Source organism: Trichechus manatus, unplaced genomic scaffold (assembly GCF_000243295.1).
Source record: "Trichechus manatus latirostris isolate Lorelei unplaced genomic scaffold, TriManLat1.0 scaffold00020, whole genome shotgun sequence".
NCBI classification, from domain to species: domain Eukaryota; kingdom Metazoa; phylum Chordata; class Mammalia; order Sirenia; family Trichechidae; genus Trichechus; species Trichechus manatus.
The window spans coordinates 8,485,973-8,501,829 of NW_004443956.1; the positions used below are offsets into that span (position 1 = coordinate 8,485,973).

The 15,857-nt window shown below is 40.1% G+C and overlaps 1 protein-coding gene across 8 annotated transcripts in view; it reads left to right on the forward strand.

The window, feature by feature from the left end:
• FRMD4B (FERM domain containing 4B) overlaps nt 1-13,796 on the forward strand; it is a 223,371-nt gene extending 209,575 nt beyond the window's left edge. For 7 of the 8 annotated variants that reach the window (XM_004372718.3, XM_023727925.1, XM_023727928.1 and 4 more), the window contains exons 20-23: nt 409-528; nt 1,637-2,448; nt 8,490-8,622; nt 12,646-13,796. In XM_004372718.3, coding sequence (XP_004372775.1) covers nt 409-528; nt 1,637-2,448; nt 8,490-8,622; nt 12,646-12,766 — 1,186 coding nt within the window. In that variant the 3' untranslated portion in view covers nt 12,767-13,796. The remainder of the gene's footprint in view (nt 1-408; nt 529-1,636; nt 2,449-8,489; nt 8,623-12,645) is intronic. The other variant, XM_023727926.1, reaches the window with a different exon arrangement.
• Nucleotides 13,797-15,857: the final 2,061 nt, after the last annotated feature.

A 15,857-nucleotide genomic window follows, 5' to 3' on the forward strand; every position in this document is an offset into this window, starting at 1 on the left:
CGGACTAATCTTTTCCTTGTATCCTATTCTCTTCATTCTCCCTTGCTCCCGAAGGGATGAGACCAGTGGAGTATCTTAGATGGCCGCTCACAGGCTTTCAAGACCCCAGACACTACTCACCAAGGTAGAATGTAGAGCATTGTCTTTATAAGCTGTGAAGAAGACCCTCTTTTTTAAAAGGTCTTTTATTTTTTTCCCTTCATATTTATGACTCGGAGAGTCAGACACATACGCTTCTCCTAAAACTCATCTAGGACCTACCCAGACGCTAAGCTACATCCTGCCTATTTTTCTCTCTGTGCTCTTTCTTTCAGTTTCCAGTAAGCTTCATATCAGTTTATGACAAGGTTGCTGAAGATGTTGGGAAGCTTATCGTTTTCTGAATCCCTCTGTTTTTAATCTTCACAGAGAAATGCTGTCGACACACAGCAGCCCTTACAAAACCCTGGAGAGGCGGCCGCAGGGAGGACGGAGCATGCCCACCACGCCGGTCCTTACCCGCAACGCGTACAGCAGCAGCCACTTAGAGTAAGAGCACGTCATTCCAGTTGCTTTGGCTTTGTGAATTTTTGGTTTGAGTCTTTGTCTTACCTTGTTGTGTTTTTTAATCATATTGAGTGACTTTTCTGCTTCTGTGTTTTATGGATATGCGTTTTCTGCTGATTTAGTTTCAAATATGTCAGCAAAGAAAATATAGTTGATTTTGTTGGGTATATATTGGATTCCTTGTTCTTTAATTTCCCTAACCAGAGACTACAGTTCTCATCTTAAGAAAAAGTGAAATTTGTTATTCAATGGTGATGATGAAGATAACGAAAATAGCAACATTTTTAAGTGTCTAGTGAGTGCCAGGCTCTATGCTAAAATGTTTTCTATGCATTATATTACTTAGTTGCCACAACAAACCTGTTCTGAGGTAGATATTAGATACTGTATCGTCCTCATTTTACAAAGGTGGAAGTGAGACTCACAGAGGTTACATATCTTGCCCAAGTTCATACAGCTGGAAAATGAGCCCTGAGTCAACACAGATATCACTGACTCAGAGCCCAGGCCTGCCCCGGTGTTCAGTGCTGCCTCCACCCTATTCGAATGTATACCAATATTGCTATTAGAAGAGAAGGCCCTGCAAAGATATGTGGGTTTTGTTCAGGCTTTGATGTAGATTGTACATCATCAGTTTATCTCCTTTACCCTCAAGAAAGGATGTGGATTGCACAGTTGACAGAACCCAGTTCTTCTCTCCTTTGGGCTATGGTACACTGAACTTAGGGTCCCTGGGTGGTGCAAACCCTTAAGCACTCAACTACTAGCCAAAAGGTTGGCGGTTCAAACCCTCCCAGAGGTGCTGCGGAACACGGGCCTGGCAATCTGCTTCCGAAAGGTCACAGCCTGAAAAACCCTATGGAGCAGTTCCACTCTACACATGTAGGGTCCTGAGTTGGGATCAGCTAACGACAATAACATTGAACTCGAACGTGCAAATTGATCCCGGTGTGCAGTTAGCTTTGGAAATTTTAAAAGCTGTGTTGCAATTCAAAAGCGGTTAAGTCCTTCAGTGTGGTGTTCTTTCTCCTTATACCTGTCCTCGTTTCCTCCTTTCTGGCTTACAAGTGTGCCCTCATCCTCTTTCCAGGCCCGAAGCTTCATCTCAGCACTGCCGCCAGCGGAGTGGAAGCCTCGAGTCCCAGTCCCACCTGCTCTCTGAGATGGACAGCGATAAGCCATTTTTCTCCCTCTCCAAATCCCAAAGAAGCAGCAGCACTGAAATCCTCGATGATGGTTCTTCCTACACCAGCCAATCGAGCACAGAATATTACTGTGTGACACCAGTTACTGGCCCATATTACACCACCCAGACTCTGGACACTCGGGCCAGGGGTCGGAGAAGGTCAAAGAAGCAGAATGTTTCTACTTCAAATTCAGGAAGCATGCCCAACCTAGCACAAAAGGATAGCCTGAGGAACGGCGTCTACCCCAAGAGTCAGGAGCAGCCCTCTTCCAGTTACTATATTGCAGGGTACACACCATATGCAGAGTGTGATCTTTATTACAGTGGCAGCTACGTCTATGAAAATGACACTGAAGGACAATATAGTGTCAATCCTTCCTACCGGTCCTCAGCCCACTATGGATATGACCACCAAAGGGACTACAGTAGGTCCTTTCATGAAGATGAGGTGGACCGGGTGCCTCATAACCCATATGCAACTCTCCGGCTGCCGAGGAAGGCGGTCACTAAATCGGAGCACATCACCAAAAATATCCACAAGGCCTTAGTCGCGGAGCACCTGCGTGGCTGGTACCAGCGGGCCTCTGGGCAGAAGGATCAGGGCCACAGCCCACAGACTAGCTTCGACTCGGACAGGGGATCACAGAGATGCCTGGGGTTTCCTGGGCTGCAAGTACCTTGTTCTCCAAGCAGTCGGGCATCATCCTACTCTTCAGGTAAGAATATGGTGGAGGCGTATGATACAAAAAAACCAAACCAGTTGGCGTCGAGTCGACCCCAACTCATGGCCACCCCAGATGTGTCAGAGTTGAATTATGTTCCATAGGGTTTTCTTTTTAATTTTTTATTGTGCTTTAGGTGAAAGCTTACAGTGCAAATTAGTTTTCCATTTGATAGTTTGTACATAAAGTGTTCCATGACATTGGTTGCATTCTCCACAATGTGTCAGCACTCTCCCTGTTTTTGCCCTGGTTTCCCCATTTCCTTTTGTCTGGATTTTCTACCCCTTCCTGCCTTCTCATCTTTGCTTTTCGACAAATGTTGTCCTTTTGATCTTGTAAAATTGATTGTTCTAAGGAACACGTTCCTGTCGGTTGTTATTGTTTATTTTATGGGACTGTCTGTTGTTTGGCTGAAAGGTAGTCTCCAGGAATGGCTTCAGTTCCAGGTCAGAAGGGTGTCTTAAGGCCATGGTCTCGGGGGTTCCTGCAGTCACTATCACACAAGTAAATCTGGTCTTTTTTTATGAATTCGATTTTTTGTTCTACATTTTTCTCCTGCTCTGTCCAGGACCCTCTGTTGTGATCCCAGTCAGAGCTGTCGGTAGTGGTAGCTGGGCACCATCTAGTTCTTCTGGTCTCAGGCTAGTTGAGTCTGTGGTTCATGTGGTCCGCTCCTTTGGACTAGTTGTTCCCTTGAGTCTTTGGTTTTCTTCACTCTGCTGTGCTCCGGACGGGAAGAGACCAATAGCTGTATCTTAGCTCACCACTTGCAAGCTTTTAAGACCCCAGATGCTACTCACCAAAGTAGGATGCAGAGCATTGTCTTTATGAACTATGTTGTGCCAGTTGACGTAGATGGCCCCCAAGTCTATGGTCCTTTGCCTTCAAGCCTGCGAACTTTGTCCTTCGAGGTGTTTGGATATGTCTAAGAAGTTTCCATGACCGTGCCCCTTGTGTGCTCTATTGTCTATATTAATATACATGCAGCACCTACAATTATGTATGTAGAAATATCCATAACCAAACTTATGCTGCTAGTAGATGTGCTCCCTTATACCCTCCCACATCTCTTTAGCGTACCTATCTGCCTGTGTACCCGTTTGTAAATTATTGTTTGTTAATACTATTGTTGAAGGATTGTCTGTATTATAGTAATTACCGTAGTTGCCCTTTATTCTTGCATGCCTTTCAGTGTGCCTTTGCCTTGGTTATGTTGTGCTGACCCCTCCCTCCATGGGCTGATTTTTTGGAAGTAGATCTCTAGGCCTTTCTTCTCAGGTGCCTCTGGATGGACTTGAACTTCCAGCCTTTTGGTTAGCAGCTGAGCATGTTAACAGTTCACACCACCCAGGGACTCTGGAGGCACCTGACACCCAGATTTAATTTACCCCGTGTCCCCCATCCACCCAAAACCAGTCCATTCAAGGGTCACCAGACTAGTACCTAAGTCACCGGGGCGGTAGCAATTCAATGGAGTAACAATAAGAATCATCAGCTTAAAAAGTGAGTTCTTCTCTCCAGCTTTCCAAAGAACACAGTATACGTGAGTCCGATGAAGCAAGTTTTCGATTCAAATCCAACATTTATTGAGCACCTACTACATTTGCCACTCTACTGGGGGTCTTCACATAGTTTATCTTTTCTGGGCCTTAGTTTGACAGCCACATCTCTTAAATATATTCGGGCCCCTGAGGTTTGATATTTTAATGGAATAGAGCAAACCCTCCAGGCAAGTAGAAAACCTTATAATGATATATCTGTCCGTGTTCACCACCAGGAATTTGATGATCTAAAGGCAGTTTGTATTGAATGCTCAGGTACCTGCATAAGGACTTGTAATAATTCTAAGAGGAGCTGATGTTGATTACACACTGTTCCAAGCACTTTGCACGTCTTAATTTGGTAATCATATATACGTTATGGTTGATTTAAGGAGTTTTGCGAGTTTAATTAGAAGAGACGTTGCCTTTATGCGTTGACTCTGGCCTCTTAACTCCACTAATGTTTGTGGAAGACTTCCTGTGTACTCCAGCTGTGCAAAGTACTTTAAGTAGAAAAATGGGGGTGGAGGGGGAGTCTGCCTGTTTAATGTGTTCAGCAAACGAGCAGGCGCTTCCATGATGCTGAGGAGCCAGTGGTGAACCAGTTCCTGTCCTCAGTGAGCACACAATCTAGTTGGAAGCCAGAGGAATGTATGAACAGTAAACAATTTTAAATTTGTAAGAAATGAATGGAGTCCCTGGTGTTGTAAACGGTTAACACGCTCGGCTGCTAACCAAAAAGTTGGATGTTCGAGTCTACCCAGAGGTGCCTCCCAAGAAAGCCCTGGTGATCTGCTTCCAAAAAATCAGCAATTGAAAACCCTATGGAGCACAGTTCTACTCTGACTCAAATGGGGTCGCCATGAGTCAAAGTTGACGGCAACTGGTTTTAAGAAATGAATGGATAAAAACCAGAGGATAATGAGTCTTGGCCCCTCTCTTAAGCATGGCACCTTAGTAAGACTTAGTACAGGGATTCCAGAACCCTCGAGTAGTCGTGATCGAAAACTGTCCCTTTAAAAGTTTCATAAGCTTGTTGCTAAAAGGCATTTCCATGGAGATTTCTATTTGGGTTCAAATACTCTTCTATTTGTGCAGGACTTTGAACTTCTGCTTTATCATCTATTACAGTACCTAACCAATGAAAAGGCTCTTGCAGTTATTTCTTATTGTCTGTGGCTCGGATCCAGAGAACACCTTTCCCCCCTCTAAACTTTAGGGCATTGCACGAGAAACTTTCAGAAGCCAAGTCTGACCAGAATATACAAGGAAAGAACCAAACAAAGAGGGCTGGGATTCACGTGAACAGTCATCAGGGCACGGGGCTGGGGTGATGCCTCTTTCAACAGTGAGTTCAGGGGAGAAGCAGGTGTAACTCAGGAACCTCAACATTCCTGGCAGCTGGCTTAGTATCTGGGGCAGAGGTAAGAATTACCTTACACTTCCTGGTTCATACCTGGTGTGAACTTTTGCTGACACCAGCAGGATTTGGTCCCACAGACTAAAAGACATCCCTTTTGAAGGGGCTAGAGGGATAGGGATAGAATCGGTGCTACTGGAATTTTCGTCATTTCTGTCTACATGTTATAGCTACAGAAATATATTACATCAGGCATGCATCTTTGTCATGGGGAGTTAAGTTTTCAATTACTTGCCAAGTTAGTCAGGGATTTTGTAGTCCCTTTCAGCCGTCTCAGTGACTCGGTGTTAGTAGTAATGACAGTAGTCATTTATGGGCAGCTTACTATGTGCCTTGCAGTGCGCTCAGCACCTTGTATGCATTATCCCACTTAGTCTTTGCAACAGTTCTGTTAGCTGAATGCTGTTGTTACGTTTATTTTTATCCTGATTTTGCAGTCAGAGGGGCAGTGGTGGTTCAGTGGTAGAATTCTTGCCTTCCTGATGGGAGAACCAGGTTCGATTCCCGGCCAACGCACTTCATGTGCAGCTACCACCTTTCTGTCAGTGGAGGCTTGCATGTTGCTGTGATGCTGAACAGGTTTCAGCAGAGCTTCCAGACTAAGATGGATTAGGAAGAAAGGCCTGGCTATGTACTTCCAAAAATCAGCCAAGGAAAACCCTGTGAATCACAACGTTTCTGTCCTGTTGTGCACGGGGTCACCATGAGTCAGGGGCTGAATCCAGTAGCTAACAATAACAACAAATTTTGCAGCCAAGGCTACTCAGGCTTAGAGCGTTGAAATGACCTTGCCCAAGCCCCACAGCTAGTAAGGAGTAGGGTGGTGGAATTCTATCCCAGTTCTGTCTGACATCCGAATCACCAAGCTCCACAGCCTGTGACTTAGAGTTAAAAGTTCTTCGAAGCTTAAAGTGAGAGTGTTACATCTTTTCATCAAAACCTCTTGGCATTTTGGGCTGCAGAAGAGTTTTGCAATGTGTTTGTCCCACTCTGGTAGCAGGAGCTTTGTGGATGAGGAAGAGAAAGGGAGTAGGTCAGTAGCTTGAGGCAGGAATGGAGAAAAGCAGGAAGGATTCGTGAGCAGTGCTGGTTTTTTGAGTCTTGCACGACCCACGTGACGTTGTGGTCACCTTATACATCTGGCATGGAGCAGGACTGACTGGTTCTAGAGAGAGGACAGCAGACACCCAGAGAGGAGGCGTTCACTGAGCATCACCCCGAAATTGTATCCTTGTCTTGTTCCAGTTCAGCCCTTCTGTAGTACAACATCTTCTCTTCTTCAATTCCTTCTCATATTAGTTCCCATCCTACCCACACCCCCCACCCCACCCCAGCCCTTTTTTTTAAGGCAGAAATTACGTCTTGATCCTGCTAGTGGCCACTGCTGATTTTGGCTGCTAAACACTCAAGTATCAACAAGTCACACTATGGAATGATTTCCCTCCAAAGGTCCCCAAGAGACTCAAACTCATCACCATATCTTTACAACTGAAGCCATGTGTGCCCAGCTACCACGGCCATCAATGGCAAGATTTTCTCCATATAGAAGAGGGCTTCCCCCCGCACCCCCAGTTTGTCTTTTTTTTTTTTTTTTTTTAATAGCTTTACTGAAATCTGTTTCACATTGCTTTGTCTCTTGAGGTATTTTAATAGTTACCATTTATTGAGTGCTTACTCTGTACCAGGCACAGTGCTAAAGATTTTCATCCATTACCTTATTTAATCCTGGTATCAGCCCTGTTGTTGTCATTGCATGTCGTCAAGTCAATTCTGACTCATAGCAACCCCATAGGACAGAGTGGAACTGCCCCATAGGGTTTCCTAGGCTGTAATCTTTATGGAAGCAAATCACGGGGTCTTTTCTCCTGAGGAAGCCCTGGTGGGTTCAAACTGCCAGCCTTTTGGTTAGCAGCCGAGCGGTTAACCATTGTGTCACCAGTGCTCCCTCTATCGGCCCTAGGCAGAATGTATTTATATTATTATCCCCACTTTACAATTGAAGAAACTGCAGCTGAAAGAGGATAAGCTATTTGTCCAAGGTCACACAACCATTAAGTGACCAAATTGGAATAGGAGCTCCATTGATTTCAATCCTTTGCTCTTTTTTTTTCTTTTTTCTTGCAGTAGGGTTTTGTAGTTTTCTTTATATAGGTCTTTTATATCCCTGGTTAGATTTATTCCTAAGTTTTTTTTTTTTTTAGGGGCAATTGTAAATTGTGTTGTTTTCCTGATTTCCTTTTCGTTGTTCTCCTTATTGGTGTATAGGAATCCAACTGATTTTTGTATGTTTATCTTGTATCCTGCTACTCTGCTGAATCTTTCTATTAGTTCCAGTAGTTTTCTCATGGAGTCTTTTGGGTTTTCTATGTATACTATCATATCATCCACAAATAGAGACAGTTTTACTTCTTCCTTACCAATTTGGATGCCCTTTATTTCCTTTTCTTGCCTTATTGCTCTAGCTAGGACTTCCAGCGCAGTGTTAAATAGGAGTGGTGATAAAGGCCATGCTTGTCTTGTTCCTGTTCTCAAAGGGAATGTTTTCACCCTCTCTCCGTTAAGAATGATGTTGGCTGTTGGTTTTTGTATAGATGCCCTTTATTATGTTGAGGAATTTTCCTTCGATACCTACTTTACTGAGAGTTTTTATCAGGAATGGATGTTAGAATTTGTCGAATGCTTTTTCTATGTCGATTGAGATGATTCTGTGATTCTTTTGTTTTATTTATGTGGTGGATTACGTTGATTGATTTTCTAATGTTAAACCATCCTTGCATACCTCGTATGAATCCCACTTGGTCGTGGTATTTTTTTTTTTTTTTTTAATATGACGCTGAATTCTATTGGCTAGAATTTTGTTGAGAATTTTTGCATCTATATTCATGAGAGATATTGGTCTGTAAATTTTCTTTTTTTGTGGTGTCTTTGCCTGGTTTTGGTATCAGGGTCAATCCCTGGCTCTTAAGCTCCAGTTTGCACACAGCTGATTATAAAATACATCTAAATGACCTAAATGTTTTTTTCACTTTGATTATTTCAAATAATTTTATCTCTCTTTTCATTTTCATTTCTAGTGTCTTCTACAAATGCTTCTGGGAACTGGAGAACCCAGATAACCGTAGGGCTATCTGACTATGAGGCTCCAGCACATTCTCCTTACACCAGCTGCTACGGCAATATGTACAATCCTTTGCCCTCTCCAAGCAGGTGAGGAAGCAACACTCTCAAATTCTAGCAGCCTGTCCTTATTCAAAAGATTTCAGGGATCCGATTTTACCTTATGAGTGCTAGCTAATGTAGCTCAGGGGTTGACGAACTACAGCCCACAGGCCATATCCAACTGCCACCTGTTTTTATAAATAAAGTTGTGTTGGAAAACAGCCCCACTCATTCATTTATATATTATTTATGGCTGCTTTTGCATTACAAGAGCAGAGCTTAGTGGTTGTGACAGGGACCATATGGCCTGCAAAGCCAAAAATACTTCCATCTGGCCCTTTAAGAAAAAGTTTGCTGACCCCTGATCTAGCTCATTTAAAATTGGCACCGTTCTTAGAGTTACATAGTAATATCTGAGCCTGAAGGTTGTTTTCTGGTTTGGTTTGGTTTTTAATGATAATACTTGAAGTTGCATTGTGGATCTGTTCATTTTAGACTCTTTTGGAACCTGGCAGGAGTGAAAAAAACATTTCACTGAAAGTGAATACAAAATATCTCTCCTCCATAAAAGGCTGTTCATACCAAGATTCCTAGTAGACAGTTGGTGGGCGTGATTTCAAACATTTGCTGTCTTTTTGTATAGGGCCTGTGTTCTTCGGGCTGCAATAGACGCACCCAGCTGTCCTGTTTGTCTATAAAAAAGTCGTTTTTTGTAAACAGTTAGTGGAAATACACAAGAACAATTTGTTAAAATGTGATCTAAAAAAAATTTTCTCTCTTTTTTTTTTTTTGCAAACTCTAAATTACATGTTTTTCGATTCTCTTTACACATAGGAGGGTTAAGTTTGAAGAGGTCATTTCTCCTCACCATTTTCTCACAAAATATAATGCACACTCATGGTGCCAAGAAATAAATAATTTTTTTGCAGAAAACTTCATTTTGCTTCCTTTAAATCAGACTGCCTCAGGCATATGAAGACTCACACAGACTATAACTCATAAAGGTCTCTCCACTGGTGAGCTGGAGAGGTTAGTTTAAAGCACTCGGTGTTATAAGCAAATTGGAGCTATTCAACCCCAAAAGCCTCATTTTTTTTTTTCCACATTCAGCAGGAGTTTTTCTTGGCTTGAAATATTAGGCCAGTTGTCTCAACTCAACAAACGGTGTGCTCAAAATAGAATTTTAATGAAAACATACCTCAGAAGACGTCAGATAGCTTGGGCTTCTGTCAGTAATGGTTGAAAATGAGGAAGAGTAAACAGCAAACTGACTTTTGCCCAAAATCTGAGCAGAACCTTTCTAATTCAGTTCAGATCACCTCGTAGAATACATTTGCAAATACTTTTCACATTTGCATAATTAAAGACTTTTCTTTTTGTTGTACGCAGTGAGTAATGATGTAAAACATTCAGTGCATAACACAGTTCTGATACCTTTAACATCAGTTTTACTGGGCTCAGGAAGTACTAAACATTTTTAGAGAATATCTGTTTTACCAAGTGTACCCGTCTATTGCAGCTGGTCCTAGATGGAGTGATAGGGGAGGCTGATGTCCAAGGGCATAATATACAGGGAATTAGAAGCTATTTAAAGGTGTCTGTGTATGTGCCTCATACAAGCTCATTGTGGGAAGTTTGGAAAATACAGGGCTAAATAAGTAGGAAAGAATTCACCCATAATTCCACCATCCGAAGGTAGCAGCTATTAACATTTTGGCACTTTCCCCCCATTTTTCTGTATCCATTTTTAACATGGGCATAATGATATTACATATGTAATTTTACATCTTGTTATGTTGTATATGAAATTCTACTTCTGAGTTTTTTACTCAATATTATACCATAAATGCGTTCCCGTGTTCTTGAAAAACTCTGACCAACATTTTATATGACGAATATGATATTCTACTGAATAAATATATTATACTTTATTTACTTAACCAAACCAAACCCACTGTCATCAAGTCAGTTCTAACTTAACAATTCCCCCCATTTTTTGGACATCCGAGTGTTTTTCAGGCTTCCCCCCCTCCACCCTTTTTTTGTTTTGTTTCTATTAACAGCTTTGTAGAAAATACTTGTCTGAATTCCAAATTAGTTCCATAGGATACATTCCAAAAAGTAGAATTAATGGATTAAATTTAAGCTCTTGGTTTCCAGAAAGATTTGCCAGTTCACCCTCCTAACCACAGAGTTATAGGCGTGTTTATTTCCATTTATTTGTTTAGGTTTTTTTATTACAATACAGTCTAATTGATTTAACTTGACCTATTAGTGGGGCAGAGCCCTGGTAGCGTAGTGGTTAGGCATTTGGCTGCTAACCAGAAGGTCTGTAGTTTGAATCCTCCAGCTGCCCCTTGGACACCCTCTGGGGCAGTTCTGCTCTATCCTATAGGGTCACTATGAGTCAGAATCAACTCGATGGCAACGGATTTGGTTTGGTTTTTTATCAGCACGGCAAGTTAAATAACAACCATTGATAAAGCTTTCGAAATTTGCTGTAAAATAGCATAAATAAATTTTTATAAAACATGATTTTTAAAATAAGAGAGAAATTGAATTTCAAAAATAAAGAATAAAAACCTTAGAACTGCCCTTGGTTTTGAAATGCTTAGCAACATATCAATGGTTTTTTTAAATAAATGAAATGCATATTATTTAGATATCCTTTCCCCCAGAGTATCCAGGTACTTAATATTACAAAAAGCTACAGATATTTACCAATGAAATTTTTTTTCCCTAATATGATTTGGTATAACTCGTCAGTGACATAAACTTTCCAAAAGTAAAAATGTTGAAGTCTCTTATGCTACCTAGTATATAATACAGTCCAATGGCTCAACTGCTACAAACTGTGTTTTCAAATACCTTTTTCTTCACGTCCTGTTTTCCATTTCCCCTCCTCTTCCTTGTCTAACTCTACCTGCTACTAGGCAAAACCAAGGACTTCTGTCCCGGAGAGTGGTTGTGTCTCCAGAAGTGAGATCAGTTTTAAATTCTCTTTTGCTAAGTGTAGCCAACTGTAGTAAGTACAGTCACTCGAATGTGTGTGTTGCTTCTTGCCTAGCAGGAGTTTTGCTTGTTCTGGCTGATGTGTGAAGTGGTGAAATCTGACTTTGTTTTTATGTTAGATGAAAATACTAAATACCTGGATTTGCATAGTATTCCCGCTCTCCTCTGAAAGGCTTTTTATCATCTTTACTAAAAGATATGGAGATTTCAAATTTTAAGAAAATCTACTAACTATCTAACCTGTTTTAATCTACTATTGTTATAAGTTTGGCTTATTGGAATAGTTTGTGTAATAAGATGTACCATCCAAATACGCCTATGGTTTTTAAATGTGATGCTATTAGTTCAGTCATTCCCAGTTTACACTTGACTCATACACCCTAGAGATCTAAAATACATGCCCAAAACATAAAATAACATGCCCAGGTGCCCTGTCTCCCTCTAAAAATATTCTTTTGTCCCTGAGGTAAACATCTAAAATAGTCCCTTAAATTGAAGAATACTTAAAATGTGCCATCAAAGTAATTCTTTTTAAAAGGTTAAAAATATGCCCCACACAAATAGAAACTGGGCATGTGTCAAAGATTTATTTAACCAGTTAATGAGGGCAACAGCAGAATGGTAACATTGGTTCAAAGAGAATTCATGAAACTGAATTCGACACACTGAAATAGAGAATGCTGGACTAAGATTACTGCGTTAGGTATGAAACTGGTTAGTGTCCTACAGGGCAACAAAACTGTAAGCTTTTTATATCAGACAGGTTATTTGAGTTTCTTCCACACAAAAATCTACAAATTAACATGTAACTTGACACAACCTGGGTTCTAATCAATGGCAAGTTGCTGTTAGACAAAGGTATGTCTCCCTAGAGAATTAAATAATCCTTGCAGGGATCTATTAGACAATGCTCCAGTATGACGTTGAAAGGACGTCATTTCCAGGTTCTGGATGATTTTACTTAACAGTGCTTTCTACTAACGTCTTTGAGTATAGTAGTCTTTGTTCTTGGGGCATAAAAATGACCACAAGAGTCACTTTTCTGGTTTCCTTTAACAGACAATACACAGAGACCAATCAACTGGACAGTACAGATGGAAACCGGCTGGAGGACAGCCTGGGGAGTAGTGAGCAGAGGCTCTTTTGGCATGAAGATTCAAAGCCTGGAACATTAGTCTGAACTGCAGTTGGACCTCTTGACCAAGCACTGCGTTCTCACACTAGTGTGCCTTGCGAAATGTGTTCGTCTTCCCAGACGGCTGTTGGCATTAAAGGTTGAAGAGAAGATGTAGTTGCCCCAGAAATGAGTCTCACACGAAGCAGTACGAAGCCCCTAAAGAAGACTTGCCTTTCAAACTCCAGGCACTAACCTAACACTGACCACACCTGGAACCCTTGCCAAGGGAGGACCCAGCTTGAAGCTTCTATCAATAGCAAGCACTTTTGAAGAGAATAAAGTTATTAAAGGCAAGCCTCAAACCTGGGAAAAGTGCGGTCAGGGTCTTCTGTAGGAAAGAAGTGAAGGGGAAATTTCAGAGCACAATTCAGATGATGAGAGGAGGGAAACCAGAAGCTTCTTAGTCATTGCTCACTGTTACAGTTTGAATTTGGGAGCTGGCAAAGAAGAACATGCTATTTCTACACAGACATGGACAATTTAGACAGTATTGGAAAATTACTTGAAGAGAGAGGCTGGATTTTCATGAAGTTCTGAATGAGTGTAAATGTTTTTAGGGTATTCTAAAGAGTGATGTTTTTCATAAGCACCATAAAATGGGTTCTGGAAAAACTTATTGCTGTAGCATCTTGTAATATAACTTTTGTGGTAGCAGATTGGGGAAAATGAAGCAGTCCACTGAGTAACTGACAAACCCTGCTTGGAGAATTTTCTAAGGTACAATATCATTGAGCTCCTTTTTTCTTTCCACGCCAATTGCATAATGTACTATTATTATTCAGGCTGGTAACTCTCCCATTTGGCTGTCATTTGAAATGGCAGACTTGATACGGCAAGTTTTTTTATAATCATGAGTTTGGAAAGGTATTTTAAGGTGATACAGAAAGAACCCAAAACCAACAAAAACCACATTATTTTAGATGAAATGTGTGCCTTAAAATGGTGAACATTAGAAAATTCAACATATTGTCTGGGTTCCACAGGTAGTTCTAAGTCACCAAATGACAAAAACAAGATTAGTTGAAAAAAAAAACACTAGTACTGCAAGCTGCAGTAGACTTAATTATGAGGCTGAAACTACCTCATACTTTCTTTGGAGGAACTAATTAGTTATGGTTTCTTGTTGGATTGTTTTCTTTTTAAACATGATTTCCATATTCCAAATCGATTCTTTTTTGTCGTCTTTACTCTGCTTCAGAATTCCATAAAAGGTGCTCCTTTTTTCCCCCTTTTATACAGGTTTCTTGTTCATATTGTGAATAGAAATGTTTCTGAACAACTTTTTTGGAACATTTTCTATCTATATTCCAAAGCATGTAATATATACATAAAGATAATTTGTTAAACTGGTCCTTAGTCATTTGTATCATTAGAAATGAAGTTTGAAAAAATGAGAAAAAAAAAGGACACGCAAAAAAATAACTTATTCCTTTTTGCATATTTGTATAGACTTCTAGAAACAGAAATACCCTTTTGCATATTCTTTTACTGTTCTGACTTTTTAAGACCTATTTTTTTACATAGGTCAATAAACTAAAGGTGTGCTAATGAAAATGTTTACGTGTTCTTCCACTTACGTTCAGAGTTCATACAAAGCAGCTTAAAGTGCTGTTTCGAGTAGTCCTGTTGGGCAAGACTTCAGATTTTTCATTATAGCATTACCATGTTTTATTGATTCCAAGATACACATATTTTTCATAGTTTCATCTCTGAAATTGGGATCTACCTTCTGACTGATGATGTGTCCTAGTTGAATTGGCAGTGTTTTTTTTTCCTTCCTTAGTGACACATGACGTAACGCTGTGTGTTACAATAAAGTTGTCTTGGAATTGATGAAATATGGTAGTTTATTGCCTCACTAGGGATGACTGATGTGAATTTTTAGGCTTCTTAATCTTGGGAATGTTGTTTGTTTATAACAAATAATCCATAGTAGTTTTGGTGACTGGCAAACAAGGTCTTTAAAATTCGGGAAGACATTTCACCTGACATCGTTTTATCCTGCACAATGGGAAGAAAGAGATGGAAATGAAATATAGAAAGACATTAATATTAATATTTCATTGCATGTAACTTGCATGAAAATGACATTTTCCTTTTAAAGAAATGACATGCTCAGAATTGCAAGTGTACCTTTAAAGGGCAAATAGAATTTGGCTCCCAAAGAGGAAAATCGAAGCAGAACAGTCCTGCTGGATGATTCTTTCCCTCCTTCTTTTTCTTTTTTTTGATAATATTTTATTATATTTTCAGTGAAGGTTTACACAGCAGTTTAGGTTCCCATTCAACAATTCCTACACAAGTTGTTCAGTGACATGGGTTACATTCTCACAATGCTTGAACAGTCTCATTATTTCTGTTTTGGTTATTTCGTTTTCGCTCCATATGTTTTGAAAAACATCTCTCAACCACATTATTGGTATGCTTATTAAAAACCAAAAAGTGGCAAAGGTAAATGTTTCAACATGTAAGCTTTCTCTTTTTTGTTACAAAATATCATACACCATATTTTGACACAAATAACATATGCGTTCTACGTTTGTTTGTCGACCTCCCCCCGCGAGGTATTTTTTTGTAAGCTTGCTGCACAGTGCCGTTGCGAAAAATACCAGGGGACGGGACTGTTTGGGAAACAAACATAGAATGCCAGCATGAAAATACTCATGGTAAAAATTTTCTATTCAAACATAAATATATTAAAACTTAATCAAAACCTGTAAGTTTAATATAACACCCTCTAATACAACAACTTCTTAATTTACTGTATATTCAGATTTTTTCTGTGCATATTGTAATAATATTTTTTTAAAAAAAACAGCATCATATCACAAATACTGTTTTATGACCTTATTTTCACCTGGCCACTTGGGTCTCTCTTATATGGATACATATCAATCTACCTCATAAAGGTGTGTATTTTACAAGGTGGATTTAAAAAACTGCCTCATCTTCTTGGATGTTTATATTTCTTCTATATTTGAGAAAATTCTTCGGAATTCTTCCGTGTACCCATAAAAGCTTAAATATCATAAGCAATAAAGATTCCGGAATTGTCTTTTAACTATTAGTTTGGCCTATTATTTGGCACAAAGCT